Here is a 16367-nt window from a genome sequence, read left to right as displayed (position 1 = left end):
TTCCAAAACTCTTGCATTCACCTCCCTAACAACCCCATCCATAAACAAATTAAACAGCCATGGAGACATCACACACCCCTGCCGCAAACCTACATTCACTGAGAACCAATCACTTTCCTCTCTTCCTAAACGTACACATGCCTTACATGCTCGATAAAAACTTTTCACTGCTTCTAACAACTTGCCTCCCACACCATATATTCTTAATACCTTCCACAGAGCATCTCTATCAACTCTATCATATGCCTTCTCCAGATCCATAAATGCTACATACAAATCCATTTGCTTTTCTAAGTATTTCTCACATACATTCTTCAAAGCAACACCTGATCCACACATCCTCTACCACTTCTGAAACCACACTGCTCTTCCCCAATCTGATGCTCTGTACATGCCTTCGCCCTCTCAATCAATACCCTCCCATACAATTTGCCAGGAATACTCAACAAACTTATACCTCTGTAATTTGAGCACTCACTCTTATCCCCTTTGCCTTTGTACAATCGCACTATGCACGCATTCCGCCAATCCTCAGGCACCTCACCATGAGTCATACATACATTAAATAACCTTACCAACCAGTCAACAATACAGTCACCCCCTTTTTTTTAATAAATTCCACTGCAATACCATCCAAACCTGCTGCCTTGCCGGCTTTCATCTTCCGCAAAGCTTTTACTACCTCTTCTCTGTTTACCAAATCATTTTCCCTAACCCTCGCACTTTGCACACCACCTCGACCAAAACACCCTATATCTGCCACTCTATCATCAAACACATTCAACAAACCTTCAAAATACTCACTCCATCTCCTTCTCACATCACCACTACTTGTTATCACCTCCCCATTTGCGCCCTTCACTGAAGTTCCCATTTGCTCCCTTGTCTTACGCACTTTATTTACCTCCTTCCAGAGCATCTTTTTATTCTCCCTAAAATTTAATGATACTCTCTCACCCCAACTCTCATTTGCCCTTTTTTTCACCTCTTGCACCTTTCTCTTGACCTCCTGTCTCTTTCTTTTGTACGTCTCCCACTCAATTTCATGTATATATATATATATATATATATATATATATATATATATATATATATATATACACATACACGGACGCATGCATATATATACACATGTACATAATTCATACTTGCTGCCTTTATTCATACCCTTCGCCACCCCACCACACATGATATGACACCCCCCTCCCCCCGCATGTGCGCGAGGTAGTGCTAGGAAAAGATAACAAAGGCCACATTCGTTCACATTCAGTCTCTAGCTGTCATGCGTAATGCACTGAAACCACAGCTCCTTTTCCACATGCAGGCCACACAAAACTTTCCATGGTTTACTATTATTATTATTATTATTATTATTATTATTATTATTATTATTATTATTATCATTATTAGTATTATTATTTTATTTTTCATTATACTTGATCGCCGTATCCCGCTTCAGGAAATGGACGACGAACGGCCCAACCACTCATATACACATATTTTTTTTTCATACTATTCGCCATTTCCCACATTAGCGAGGTAGCATTTAGAACAGAGGACTGGGCCTTTGAGGGAATATCCTCACCTGGCCCCCTTCTCTGTTCCTTCTTTTGGAAAATTAAAAAAAAAACAAGAGGAGAGGATTTCCAGCCAACCGCTCCCTCCCCTTTTAGTCGCCTTCTACAACACGCAGGGGATATGTGGGAAGTATTCTTTCTCCCCTATCCCCAGGGATGTATATATATGTACATAAACACATATTTAATTTTCCAAAAGAAGGAACAGAGAAGAGGGCCAAGTGAGGATATTCCCTCAAAGGCCCAGTCCTCTGTTCTTAACGCTACCTCGCTATCGCGGGAAATAGCAAATAGTATAAAAAAAAAAAACACATACACATATACATTTCATCATATACACATGTACATACATATACATACACATACATTTACATATAAATACTTATACATATTCATATTTGCTTGCCCTCGTCCATTCCTAGCGACACCCCACCCCACAGGAAACAGCATTACTACCACCTGCTTCAAAGAGGTAACACTAGGAAAACAGACAAAATAAAAGGCCCCATTCATTCACATTCAGTCTCTAGCTGTCATGTGTAATGCACCAAGATCATAGCTCCCTATCCACATCCAGACCTTCCAGACCTGTCCATGGTTTGACTTAGATGTTTCACATGCCCTGATTCATTCCACTGACAGCACATTGACCTTGGTATACCACATCGTTCCAGTTCACTCTATTCCTTGCATTCCTCTCACTCTCCAATATGTTCAGGCCCCAGTTGCTCAAAATCTTTTTCACCCCATCCTTCCACCTCCAGGTTGGTTTCCTGCATCATCTTATTCCCTCCACCTTTGACACATATATCCTCTATGCCACCCTTTCCTCACATATTCTCTCCATGTGTCCATAACATTTCAACACTCTCTTCTGCTCTCTCAACCACATGCTTTTTATTACCAGTCATCTCTCTTACCCTTTCATTTCTTACTCGATCAAATCTCCTTACCTTACGTAGTGTCCTCAAACATTTCATTTCCAACACATCCTCCGTCTTCTGTACAACTCTATCTATACAGCATGCCTTGCAACCATAAAATATTGTTGGAACTACTATTCCTTCAAACATACCCATTTTTGCTCTCCGAGATAACGTTTTCTCTTTCCACACATTCTTCATCACTCCCAGAATCTTCGCCCCTTCCCCATCCTCTGACTCACTTCTGCTTCCATGGTTCCATTTGCTGTTAAGACCACTCTCAGATATCTAAACCACTTCTCTTCCTCCAATTTTTCTTCATTCAGACTTACATCCCAACTAACTTGTCTTTCAACTCTGCTGAACCTAATAACATTTACTCTCAGCTTTTTCCTTTCACACTTTTTTCTAAACTCAGTCACCAACTTTTGCAGTTTCCCACTGGGATCTGCCACCAGTGCTGTATCATCGGTGAACAACAGCTGGCTCACTTCCCACTCCCTCTCATCCCCAACAGACTGCATACTTGCCTTTCTCTCCAGAACTCTTGCATTTACCTTGCTAATCACCCTATCCATAAACAAATTAAACAGCCATGGGGTCATCACACACCCCTGCTGCAGACCGGTCTTCACTGGGAACCAATCACTCTTCTCTCTTCCTGGTCGTACACATGCCTTACATCCTTGATAAAAACTTTTCACTGCTTCTAGCAGCTTACCATCCATACCATATACTCTTAAGCCCTTTCACAAAGCATCTCTATCATATGCCTTCTCCAGATCCATAAATGCAACATACAAATCCATCTGTTTTTCTAAGTATTTCTCACAAACATTCTTCAAAGCAAACACCTGATCCACACATCCTTTACCACTTCTGAAACTACACTTCTCCTCTGTAATCTGATGCTCTGTACATGCCTTCACCCCTGTCAATCAATACTCTCCCAAACAATTTTCCAGTAATACTCTACAAACTTATCCCTCTATAGTTTGAACACTAACCTTTATCCCCTTTGCCTTTGTACAATGGTACTATACATGCATTCCACCAATCCACAGGCACTTTACCATGATCCATATGCACATTGAATATCCTTACTAACCAATCAACAATTACAGTCACCCGGTGTTTTAATAAATTTAACTACAGTCCCATCCAAACCCACCGCCTTGCCAGATTTCATCTTCCGCAAGGCTTTCACCACCTCTTCTCTCTTAACCAAACCATTCTCCCTGACCTTCTCACTTTGCACACTGCCCTGAGCAAAACACCCTACATCTGCCATGCTATCATGAAACAATTCAACAAACCTTCAAAAAACTCACTCCATCTCCCTCTCACTTCATCACTACCTGTTATCTTTTCCCCCATGCCCCCTTCACTGATATTTCCATTTGTTCTCTTGTCTTATGCACATTATTTACCTCCTTCCAAAACATCTTTTTATCCTCCCTAAATTTCAATGATACTTTCTCACCCCAACTCATTTGTCCTTGTTTTCAACCACTGCACCTTCCTCTTGAACTCCTACCACTTTCTTTTATACATCTCCCAGTCTTTTGCACTTCTTCCTTGCAAGTATTGTCCTATCGCTTCACTTTTCTTTTTCTTCATCCCACCACTCACTACCCTTTCTAATCTGCCCACCTCCCACCTTTCTCACCCCACATGCATCTTTTGCACATGCCATCACTGCTCTCCTAATTACATCCCATTCCTCACCCACTCCCCTCATATCATTTGCTCTCACCTTTTGCCATTCAACACTCAATCTCTCCTGGTAATTCCTCATACAAGTCTCCTTTCTAAGCTCACTTACTTTCCACTCTCTTCTCCCCAACATTTTCTCTTCTTTTGAAAACCTCTACAAATCTTCACCTTTGCCTCCAGAAGATAGTAATCAGACATCTTTCCTGCTGCCCATCTTAGCACATAAACTCCAAAAGTCTCTCTTTTACATGCTTATCAATTAACAGGTAATGTAATAATACTCTTTGACCATCTCTCTTATTCACATACATATACTTATGTATATCTTTCTTTTAAACCAGGTATTCTCAATTACCAATCTTTTTTCAGCACACAAATCCTCAAGCTCTTCACCATTTCTGTTCACAACAGTGAATTCCCCATGTACTCCAATTATACCCTCAGCTGCCACATTACCTGCCTTTGCATTTAAATCACCTGTCACTAATACCTGGTCTTGTGCATAAAAGCTGCTGACACATTCACTCAGCTGCTCCCAAAACACTTGCCTCTCATGAACTTTCTTCTGATGATCAGGTGCATAAGCACCAATAGCAACCCATCTCTCTCTATCCACTTTCAGTTTTACCCACATCAATCTAGAATTTACTTTCTTACACTCTGTGACACTCCCACAACTCCTGCTGCTGGAGAAGTGCTACTCCTTCCTTGGTTCTTGTCCTCTCACCAACCCCTGACTTTACTCCCAAGACTTTTCCAAACCATTCTTCCCCTTTACCCTTGAGCTTCGTTTCACTCAGATCTAAAACATCCAGGTGTCTTTCCTCAAACATACCACCTATCTCTCCTTTCTTCTCATCTTGGTTACATCCACACACATTCAGGCACCCCAATCTATGCCTTCGGGGAGGATGAGTACTCCCTGCCTGACTCTTTCTTCTGTTTCCTTTGTTAAAAATTGAAATACAAGGAGGGGAGGGTTTCCAGCCCCCCACTCCCAACCCCTATATTATACATGTACATATATGTTCAGTACATGTGTTTATATGTGTATGAGAGTGGATGGGTTTTCTTCGTCTGTTTCCTGATGATACCTTACTAATGTGGGAAATGGTAATTAAGCATAATATTAATAATAGTAATAATAATGATTCTTTTTTCTTTTAAACTATTCAGTATTTCCCGCGTTAGCGAGGTAGCGTTAAGAACAGAGGACTGGGCCTTTGTGGAATATCCTCACATGGCCCCTCTCTGTTCCTTCTTTTGGAAAATTAAAAAAAAACGAGAGGGGAGGATTTCCAGCCTCCCACTCCCTCCCCTTTTAGTCGCCTTCTACGACACGCAGGGAATACGTGGGAAGTATTCTTAATCCCCTATCCCCAGGGATAATGATAATATTTTGCAGGGAAATAATGCAAATGACTGGGAGATGTATAAAAGAAAGAGGCAGGAGGTCAAGAGAAAGGTGCAAGAGGTGAAAAAGAGGGCAAATGAGAGTTGGGGTGAGAGAGTGTCATTAGATTTTAGGGAGAATAAAAAGATGTTTTGGAAGGAGGTAAATAAAGTGCGTAAGACAAGAGAACAAATGGGAGCATCGGTGAAGGGGACTAATAGGGAGGCAACAAGTAGTGGTGATGTGAGAAGATGGAGTGAGTATTTTGAAGGTTTAATGAATGTGTTTGATGATAGAGTGGCAGATATAGGGTGTTTTGGTTGAGGTGGTGTGCGAAGTGAGAGGGTTAGGGAAAATGATTTGGTAAACAGAGAAGAGGTACTAAAAGCTTTGCGGAAGAGGAAAGCCGGTAAGCAGGTTTGGATGGTATTGTATTGGAATTTATTAAAAAAGGGGGTGACTGTGTTGTTGACTGGTTGGTAAGGATATTTAATGTATGTATGACTCATGGTAAGGTGCCTGAGGAATGGTGGAATGCATGCATAGTGCCATTGTCCAAAGGCAAAGGGGATAAAGGTGAGTGTTCAAATTACAGAGGTATAAGTTTGTTGAGTATTCTTGGGAAACTATATGGGAGGGTATTGATTGAGAGGGTGAAAGCATTTACAGAGCATCAGACTGGGGAAGAGCAGTGTTGTTTCAGAAGTGGTATAGGACGTGTGGATCAGGAGTTTGCTTTGAAGAATATATGTGAGAAGTACTTAGAAAAACATATGGAATTGTATGTAGCATTTATGGATCTGGAGAAGGCATATAATTGAGTAGATAGAGATGCTCTGTGGAAGGTGTTAAGAGTATATGGTGTGGGAGGTAAGTTGCTAGAAGCAGTGAAATGTTTTTATCAAGGATGTGAGGCATGTGTATGAGTAGGAAGAGTGGAAACTGATTGGTTCTCAGTGAATGTTCGTTTGCGGCAGGGGTGTGTGATGTCTCCATGGTTGTTTAATCTGTTTATGGATGGGGTTGTTAGGGAGGTGAATGGAAGAGTTTTGGAAAGAGGGGCAAGCATGCAGTCTGTTGTGGATGAGAGGGCTTGGGAAGTGAGTCAGTTGTTGTTCGCTGATGATACAGGGCTGGTGGCTGATTCGGGTGAGAAACTGCAGAAGCTGGTGACTGAGTTTTGTAAAGCGTGTGAAAGAAGAAAGCTGAGAGTGAATGTGAATAAGAGCAAGGTTATTAGGTACGGTAGGGTTGAGGGTCAAGTCAATTGGGAGGTAAGTTTGAATGGAGAAAAACTGGAGGAAGTAAAGTGTTTTAGACATCTGGGAGTGGATTTGGCAGCAGATGGAATCATGGAAGCGGAAGTGAGTCACAGGGTGTGGGAGGGGGCAAAAGTTCTGGGAGCATTGAAAAATGTGTGGAAGGCGAGAACATTATTTCAGAAAGCAAAAATGGGTATGTTTGAAGGAATAGTGGTTCCAACAATGTTATGTGGTTGCGAGGCGTGGGCTATAGATAGAGTTGTGCGGAGGAGGGTGGATGTGCTGGAAATGAGATGTTTGTGGACAACATGTGGTGTGAGGTGGTTTGATCAAGTAAGTGACGAAAGGGTAAGAGAGATGTCTGGTAATAAAAAGAGTGTGGTTGAGAGAGCAGAAGAGGGTGTTTTGAAATGGTTTGGTCACATGGAGAGAATGAGTGAGGAAAGATTGACAAAGAGGATATATGTGTCAGAAGTGGAGGGAACAAAGAGAAATGGGAGACCAAATTGGAGGTGGAAAGATGGAGTGAAAAAGATTTTGAGCAATCGGGGCCTGAACATGCAGGAGGGTGAAAGGCGTGCAAGGAATAGAGTGAATTGGAACGATGTGGTATATCGGGATGGACATGCTGTGAATGAATTGAACCAGGGCATGTGAAGCATCTGGGGTAAACCATGGAAAGTTTTGTGGGGCCTGGATGTGGAAAGGGAGCTGTGGTTTCGGGCATTATTGCATGACAGCTAGAGACTGAGTGTGAAAGAATGTGGCCTTTGCTGTCTCTTCCTAGCGCTACCTCACGCACATGCAGGGGGAGGGGGTTGTCATTTCATGTGTGGCAGGTTGGCAACGGGAATGAATGAAGGCACCAAATATGAATTATGTACATGTGTATATATGTATATGTCCATGTATGTATATATATGTATACATTGAAATGTATAGGTATGTATATGTACGTGTGTGGACGTGTATGTTCATGCATGTGTATGAGGGTGGGTTTGGTCATTCTTTCATCTGTTTCCTTGCGCTACCTCGCTAACGCAGGAGACAGCGAAAAAGTATAATAATAATGATGATAATGATAATGAAATAATCATGATAATAATAATAAAAATAATGATAATGATAATGATGATAATAATAATAATAATAATAATGATAGTAGTAATAGTGATAATAATGATAATAATAATAATTTTTTTTTTTTTTTTTATACTCTGTCGCTGTCTCCCGCGTTTGCGAGGTAGCGCAAGGAAACAGACGAAAGAAATGGCCCAACCCCCCCCCCCCATACACATGTATATACATACCTCCACACACGTAAATATACACACCTACACAGCTTTCCATGGTTTACCCCAGACACTTCACATGCCTTGATTCAATCCACTGACAGCACGTCAACCCTGGTATACCACATCGCTCCAATTCACTCTATTCCTTGCCCTCCTTTCACCCTCCTGCATGTTCAGGCCCCGATCACACAAAATCTTTTTCACTCCATCTTTCCACCTCCAATTTGGTCTCCCTCTTCTCCTCGTTCCCTCCACCTCAGACACATATATCCTCTTGGTCAATCTTTCCTCACTCATTCTCTCCATGTGCCCAAACCACTTCAAAACACCCTCTTCTGCTCTCTCAACCACGCTCTTTTTATTTCCACACATCTCTCTTACCCTTACGTTACTCACTCGATCAAACCACCTCACACCACACATTGTCCTCAAACATCTCATTTCCAGCACATCCATCCTCCTGCGCACAACTCTATCCATAGCCCACGCCTCGCAACCATACAACATTGTTGGAACCACTATTCCTTCAAACATACCCATTTTTGCTTAATAATAATAATAATAATAATAATAATAATAATAATAATGATAGAGATGCTCTGTGGAAGGTATTAAGAATATATGGTGTGGGAGGCAAGTTGTTAGAAGCAGTGAAAAGTTTTTATCGAGCATGTAAGGCATGTGTACGTGTAGGAAGAGAGGAAAGTGATTGGTTCTCAGTGAATGTAGGTTTGCGGCAGGGGTGTGTGATGTCTCCATGGTTGTTTAATTTGTTTATGGATGGGGTTGTTAGGGAGGTGAATGCAAGAGTTTTGGAAAGAGGGGCAAGTATGAAGTCTGTTGGGGATGAGAGAGCTTGGGAAGTGAGTCAGTTGTTGTTCGCTGATGATACAGCGCTGGTGGCTGATTCATGTGAGAAACTGCAGAAGCTGGTGACTGAGTTTGGTAAAGTGTGTGAAAGAAGAAAGTTAAGAGTAAATTTGAATAAGAGCAAGGTTATTAGGTACAGTAGGGTTGAGGGTCAAGTCAATTCGGAGGTAAGTTTGAATGGAGAAAAACTGGAGGAAGTAAAGTGTTTTAGATATCTGGGAGTGGATCTGGCAGCGGATGGAACCATGGAAGCGAAATTGGATCATAGGGTGGGGGAGGGGGCGAAAATCCTGGGAGCCTTGAAGAATGTGTGGAAGTCGAGAACATTATCTCGGAAAGCAAAAATGGGTATGTTTGAAGGAATAGTGGTTCCAACAATGTTGTATGGTTGCGAGGCGTGGGCTATGAATAGAGTTGTGCGCAGGAGGATGGATGTGCTGGAAATGAGATGTTTGAGGACAATGTGTGGTGTGAGGTGGTTTGATCGAGTAAGTAACGTAAGGGTAAGAGAGATGTGTGGAAATAAAAAGAGCATGGTTGAGAGAGCAGAAGAGGGTGTTTTGAAATGGTTTGGGCACATGGAGAGAATGAGTGAGGAAAGATTGACCAAGAGGATATATGTGTCGGAGGTGGAGGGAACGAGGAGAAGTGGGAGACCAAATTGGAGGTGGAAAGATGGAGTGAAAAAGATTTTGTGTGATCGGGGCCTGAACATGCAGGAGGGTGAAAGGAGGGCAAGGAATAGAGTGAATTGGATCGATGTGGTATACCGGGGTTGACGTGCTATCAGTGGATTGAATCAGGGCATGTGAAGCGTCTGGGGTAAACCATGGAAAGCTGTGTAGGTATGTATATTTGCGTGTGTGGACGTATGTATATACATGTGTATGGGGGTGGTTTGGGCCATTTCTTTCGTCTGTTTCCTTGCGCTACCTCGCAAACGCGGGAGACAGCGACAAAAAAAAAAAAAATAATAATGATAATAATATAGATACTTCTTGTGACACAAATCAAATTTCTACAAAAAGTGTTTTCTGCATTTTTTACTGTGAATGACTCATCAGTGCTAATTGCATTTTCAGAAAGGATCGAGGAGGCAAAAGAGCCCTCCTGGTGTTGGTGTCAATGGTGTTTGGTATGGAGATTGGCTTCAAGTTTGCTACTAAACAGCTTATATACCTCTTGAATCCATGCCATGTTACAACTGCAATACAGGTATACTATCTGTTTATATGTTCTGAGATTTTATGGTCTTCCCCAATTACAGTTAATAAGTAGATGATGCATGATTTAATGGATATCTCTCTTCTGTCTCACCATGTCTCTTGTATTTCCTTGAACATGTGCCTTATCATTACCAAAATTGTGTTCATAGCTGTCCAACTTTACCTTACTTTTTTCAGGGATATATCCATCTATCTATATCTCTGATGCCCTTTCCCTCTGGGAACTCCCATCATGGGTGGCCATGGCAAAAGAGTCTTCACTTATCCCTGTCTTTACATGCTTCCCATACATTCACCATTCCTTGCATTCTTTTTCTATTTATCTCCCTCTAATATTCCTTCACCCTATTTGCCCATGTCACATCAACCCCTTTAATTGTACTATCATACGCTCTCCTTTTAATCTCCTAGTTTTGCATTCTTTCCACATGCCCAGACTACCTCAAAGTATAATGTTTCACCCATTATACCATTCCACAATTCACTCCCTTTGCATTTCCTGCCATACCACAACTCATACACCCTTTCATTAGTTTCTTCATTCCATCTTGTCACACCACATGCTCTCCAATAGCTCATTTCCACAGCCTGGATTCTTGACCTCTGTGACTCATTCTCTGTCCATATTTTGGCTGCATAGGTTAAGGTTGGGAGGAACATGCTCTCTCTTGGTCCTCTCTTCACTTCCATACTCACATCTTTACCCTTTACTATTCTGTTAAGGGACCCAATGACTCTTCTACCCTGTACTGCTCTCTAACTTATTTCTCCTTCCATATCACCACACTTACCCAAGACAGCTCTTAGATACTTAAATTCTCTCACTTCTTCCAATCTCCCCCCACCCATATCTAAAGCAAACTTTAGTACACTTTCTTTCACTGTATATGGTTTTACAGAATCTATACTTTCACTGTTTCCTGTCAAACACCATTACTTTACTTCTGCTTGCACATACCTTCAATCACCTATGCTTACACACATCATAAAACACATTTTCAACCGTTTGCAACTCCCATTCAGTCTCAGTAAAGAACACAGTATCATCTGTAAACAGGCTTGCCACTAGCCACTGTATCTCACTGCCACACTCATCTCTGCACCTCTTTTCCCTAGTTTTGCTTTCATCTCTTATTACTCCATCCATATACTATATATTAAAAAGCCTCAGTGACATCACACAGCCCTGCCTCACACCTACATGTCTCCTAAAACTTTTGCTTGGTTCTCCATCCACTCTTACACATGCATTTGCTCCACTACAGAAGGCTTTCACACCATCCATCAGTTGTCCCATAAAGCATTCCACTCGACTGTCATAAGCTTTCTCCAGATCCATAAAAGCTGCATACAACTTCTTACCTTTCACTAAATACGTTTCCGTGGTCATCCTTACTTCAAAAATCTGATCCACGTATCCCCCATCTTTCCTAAAATCCCTTGCTCTTCACTTATTCAGCAGTCAGTCACTTCCATCACTCTGTCAGTTAAAATTCTTCTATACACTTTTCCTGGTATACTTAACAGACTTATTCCCCTATGATTGCTACATACATCCTTAGCATCTTATTTATTAATAAAGGAATGATAGTAGCTTTCATCCATTCCTCAGGCACAACCTTCTGTTTCTGTTTCTGTTTCCATACTCTATTGCACTTTCTCCTCTGTACTTCAGCATTTCAGTCATAAACCCATTCACTCTGGTGCCTTTCCTACCTTCAGCCTCATTATTACCCTTCTTACCTCCGTTTTTGCAGTAGGCTCTTGCACTTATATCCTCCTCTTTCCATCCTCCAACTGCTGCCTCCCCTTCTCCCCATTCACCAGGTCTTCAAAATACTCTTTCTATGTTCCTTTCACTTCCTCCCTTTGATTCAGCATCTCCCCTTCCTTACTTCTCACATAGACTTTTCCACTCTTACATCTTGAAACTTTCCACTTAACTTCCTTCCAAAATCTTCATCTACTCTTTCCTTGCTTTCCTTTATCAGTTTCTTAGCATTCTGCTACATATTTTTATTTTCTATTCTTCCCTCCTCCTTTGCTGAACTTCCACTAGTACATTTTTATCGAGCAATCTACCATATGCCTTTTTCTTCTCTTCCACAGCATTTTCAATATCTTCTCTCCACCATGCATTGCCCTTTTTATGCCTATATCTCACTACCTTGTATCCAACTACTGACTCTACAACCTTTGATAGTATTTTTCTAAACACCTCATTCACACATGACTGCATTCCTACATTCACTGCACTTCCATCTTGGCTTTCAGTCACCTTTCTTTCTTACTCCTCCCTGCATTTTTTCCGACTCATCTTCTTGCATGCCAACACTTTTACCCCTCCATTCTTCTGTATCTCCACTTCTCCCTGATCATCATTCCCACAAGAACAGCGAAATGGTCAGTCTCCAAAGAATGCTCTCATGACTGTAACATCTAGCATGGCCTTTCTTTCAGGGATGTACTGATAAAAAGTCAGAAAACTGCCTCTAGGACTGCTGATCAAACAAGGCTGTGGAATTAAACTTTTTGCATGTTGTAATAAAGATAGGTGATTCTGGTTAGATGTCTTTATCTTTTTACACTCCACTTTTTTATGTCATGTCTAGGTTGCATACAGTTTATAATGAAAGTACAAAAAAATCTAAAACATCTTCCATTTTTCAGCTTTGATACACTACATCTATTTTTACATTTGTTTGTTTTGTTGTACATTGAAGGCTCTCGTCATGGACAAAAGTCCACATTAAGGCCGAGCTTTAATTGAAATATAGAGAGGTTAATGAAAGGGAAAAGAAGAAACAATGAAAAGTATTTAAGAATTTTAGAGGAAGTGAAAAACTCATCTTTTAAAGATTGCCAGGTCATAGTTAATGGGAAAGGCATGAGAGGGTAGACTTCCATCACTAAACCGTCACGAAAGATGTACCATCCAAGTGTGAGTTTATTAAGTAAGTTATTTTGAGACGAGATGCAAATTGAGTGAGAGAAGAAGGAGCAGAATTGAAGGATGTGGAGGAATGCATATATGTGCATTTAGTTATTTGTAGATAAAAGGAAATCGTTGATAAAAAGAAAAATTGTAGGAGCCAGGACAGAGCCTTGAGGGACACTGCTTTTAATGGAGACTGGTAGACCCTGATTCATTAACAACCACAGAGATAGATTGGCCAGAGAGGAAGCTAGATGTGAGGAAGCAAAGTGAGGGAGGGAAGCCATGAGAGAGGAGCTTGGAGATGTAACACTGATGCCTCACCCTGTCAAAAGCTTTGTATTTATCTAGGGAACTACATAAGATTTCCAAAAGCTTTCAGGGATGAATTTAATCACTGGATCTCACCTTATGGAAGCTGTTCTGGTGATTATAGAAAAGACTGTGAGCTTATTTGTAGATGAAAGGAAATCGATGATAAAAAGGAGAAAAAGTGTAGGAGACAAGACAGAACCTTGATGGACACTGCTGTTGATGGAGGAAAGGGTAGAAGCTGATCCATCAACAACCACAGAGATAGATTGGCTAGAGAGGAACCTACATGTGAGGGAGTATAGTAAGAAAGGGAGGTCAGAAGAGGGAATATAAGAGATGAGACCCTGATGCCAAACCCTGTCAAAAGTTTTGTATATATCTTGGGCAACTACATAGGATTCCCCAAAAATTTTCAGGGATGATGACCAGACATAAGTGAGATAGGAAAGAATATCACCAGTGGATCATGTGCACAGAAGCCATAGTGGTGATCAGAGAGGAGGCTGAAATTCAAGATGATTCAGGGTATAGGGGTTGAGGAATGATTCAAATACTTTGGAAGCGGTAGATGTCATTGCAACAGAACTATAGTTTTGATGGGTTAGAATGGTCACCCTTTTAAGGCATGTGATGCATCAATGCTTGCTTCGAAGAAGAAGGGAAACTTATGGTTTCTTTGTAGAAAAGGAGCTGATGAACAAGCACAGATGCAAGTTCAGAGCCACACTTTTTCAGTACAAGGAAATGGATGCCATCAAGACCATAAGCCTTCCTTCTGTTTAGAGACAGAAGCTCTTTTTAGACAGTTCAAAAAGATGGGCATTGGATTAACAAGAGGAGGATGCAGGAATGTTAAGAGTTATCCAGGGTAGAACTAGAGGAGGAAAAAGAATCAAAGATAGATGCTTTGTGTACAGGAGAGACAGCTATAGTACCATCAAAATGGAAAAGTGAAGGAAAGGTGAAGCATCAAAAGTTATTTGTGTTTACCTTAGCTAAAGACCAGAAAGATTTATCATTGGAAGAAAAGGAAAGGTTATTGCACTTCCTTTGAATAAAGGAATGCTTTATCTCATGGATAACATACTTGCAATGATTACAGGTGTTAATAAATGCTGAATGGGAATCAAAAGAAGGAGAGTTTTTTCAAGCCAGATAAGCTCAACCTGTTGCCTGAATGGCCTCAGAACAGGAATGGTTGAACCATGGATTGGAATAAGAGGTTACTTTGGAGGAAGAGTGGATAAATGCTTCCATTAATGCAACAATAACCTTTGCTGTGTTTGGCAGAGACAGATACATCACCACAGAAGAGCTAGTAATTTACCCAAATTATTCCAGTCAGTTTTGCTGGGGTGAAAATATTTACATTTAGAAGGGATTGTTGGGAGGGGGAGATGCATTTGAAATAGATACAATTATGAGAGTGTGGTCAGATGAATCAACTGAGGGCAAGATCATGTTGCTACAGCACAAATGATTAGAGGAAAAAAACAGATCTAGAATATTAGGAGGGTGGTCACAGCTGTCAGGAACATGGATGGGGTGAGAGATAATTTGCTCTAGATCACTGAGAATGGAGAATGTGAGGGCTTCCATCCCACAACCATCTGTATTGTAGGAATTCATCCATTTCCTATGGTGAAAGTTGAAATTTCATAGGAAGAGGTTCCTGCCTTTTGGGTAAGAGGTTCCCTCCTTTTGGGTAAGAGGATTTTCACAGCCTTATGGCAGGAGTTTAGATATTTGAAGAAAAAATATAAAATTTATAGAATTAAAAAACCAGTAGGTGAAGCAGTGGAAAAGCATGGTAGTTGGGAGACAGATCCTTAGCCAGATAACTAGCATTAAAGTTTGGGGACTCAAGGTACTTGGGGCATGCAACAGGCATGTTGATGTTGGAATAACAGACACAACCTTTGAACTGGAATCATGTGTGGAGATGGTGGAATATGAGAAAGGGGCTAGGGAGAACATCATTAAACAGTTGGGTCTCAGAGAAGTAAGATATTAGAAGAGGTACTAGACAGATGGTATTCAACAGAAGAGAGGTTATATTAGAGACCACAATTGTTGTTATAGTGAATAGAAAAAGATGGGGTTTATCAGAGGGGCTATACTACAGTGTTCTGAGCCCTTCCCCCTCACTGTCAGTACAGTCTACCTCTAAGAAACTGGGATAGAATTTCTTTTCTTCTGAACAGTTGCTCTGTCTATATAAAGGTTTAATTCTCTCTGCTTCCGTACTTTACAGAGTTGAGTCAAATGGCATCCAACTTATTGACTTTCTTAGGCTAAATTAAAAATTTGACTCGCCTTATGCCACAATGTTAGTTCATTTTCCCTCTTCTATAGGTATAACTTTGAGTTTTACTCCAACCATTAGCTAGATCACGCAATACTCAGCAAGGTGTTGCATCCTGTGATTACTGTGTGGCCAATAGCAACTCGAGGATAGACCTTTTGGTAAATGTTTCTTTCCCTACACCTTGTAGCTTTGAAACTCTATATCCTCTCATGTCTTTCTCAGTAAGACAGGTTTCTTCACTCCCTCCAAAACTGGTAAATACTTTTCCTTATCACTTCTTTGTCCCTTTCTTTAACTTCCTTATATTTCAATTAAAGCCTGGCCTCAATGCAGACTTTTGTCTGTGATGAGCCTCCAACATAAAAAAGATTCAAATCATGTTCAAGTTGAACAGACAAATTTTGTAGACTAATTTAATCCTGTTTATAAGGAATATGGCTGTCATCAAACTGTTAAGGATATATGGGCAGGAGGACATTTGTTAGATGGTAAGAAAGCCTTCTACAGAGGAGCAAATGCAAGTTTACATAAGAGTTGATGGAAAGTT

General features: G+C 40.9%; 2 protein-coding genes across 4 annotated transcripts in view; one reads left to right on the top strand and one right to left on the bottom strand.

Annotated features, from left to right (window-relative positions):
- Window positions 1–16367, bottom strand: part of Prosalpha5 (proteasome alpha5 subunit) — a 326150-nt gene that overhangs the window by 98849 nt on the left and 210934 nt on the right. The gene's annotated exons all lie outside the window — the stretch shown is intronic.
- LOC139749441 (transmembrane protein 164) overlaps window positions 1–16367 on the top strand; it is a 148452-nt gene that overhangs the window by 36576 nt on the left and 95509 nt on the right. For all 3 annotated transcript variants that reach the window (XM_071663304.1, XM_071663306.1, XM_071663305.1), the window contains exon 3: window positions 10119–10251. In XM_071663304.1, coding sequence (XP_071519405.1) covers window positions 10119–10251 — 133 coding nt within the window. The remainder of the gene's footprint in view (window positions 1–10118; window positions 10252–16367) is intronic.

The sequence above is a fragment of the Panulirus ornatus genome, chromosome 7 (genome assembly GCF_036320965.1).
Source record: "Panulirus ornatus isolate Po-2019 chromosome 7, ASM3632096v1, whole genome shotgun sequence".
In the NCBI taxonomy this organism is placed as follows: Eukaryota; Metazoa; Arthropoda; class Malacostraca; order Decapoda; family Palinuridae; genus Panulirus; species Panulirus ornatus.
The sequence above is the reverse complement of the archived record's forward strand: the minus strand, read 5'-3'. Positions and strand labels throughout refer to the sequence as shown.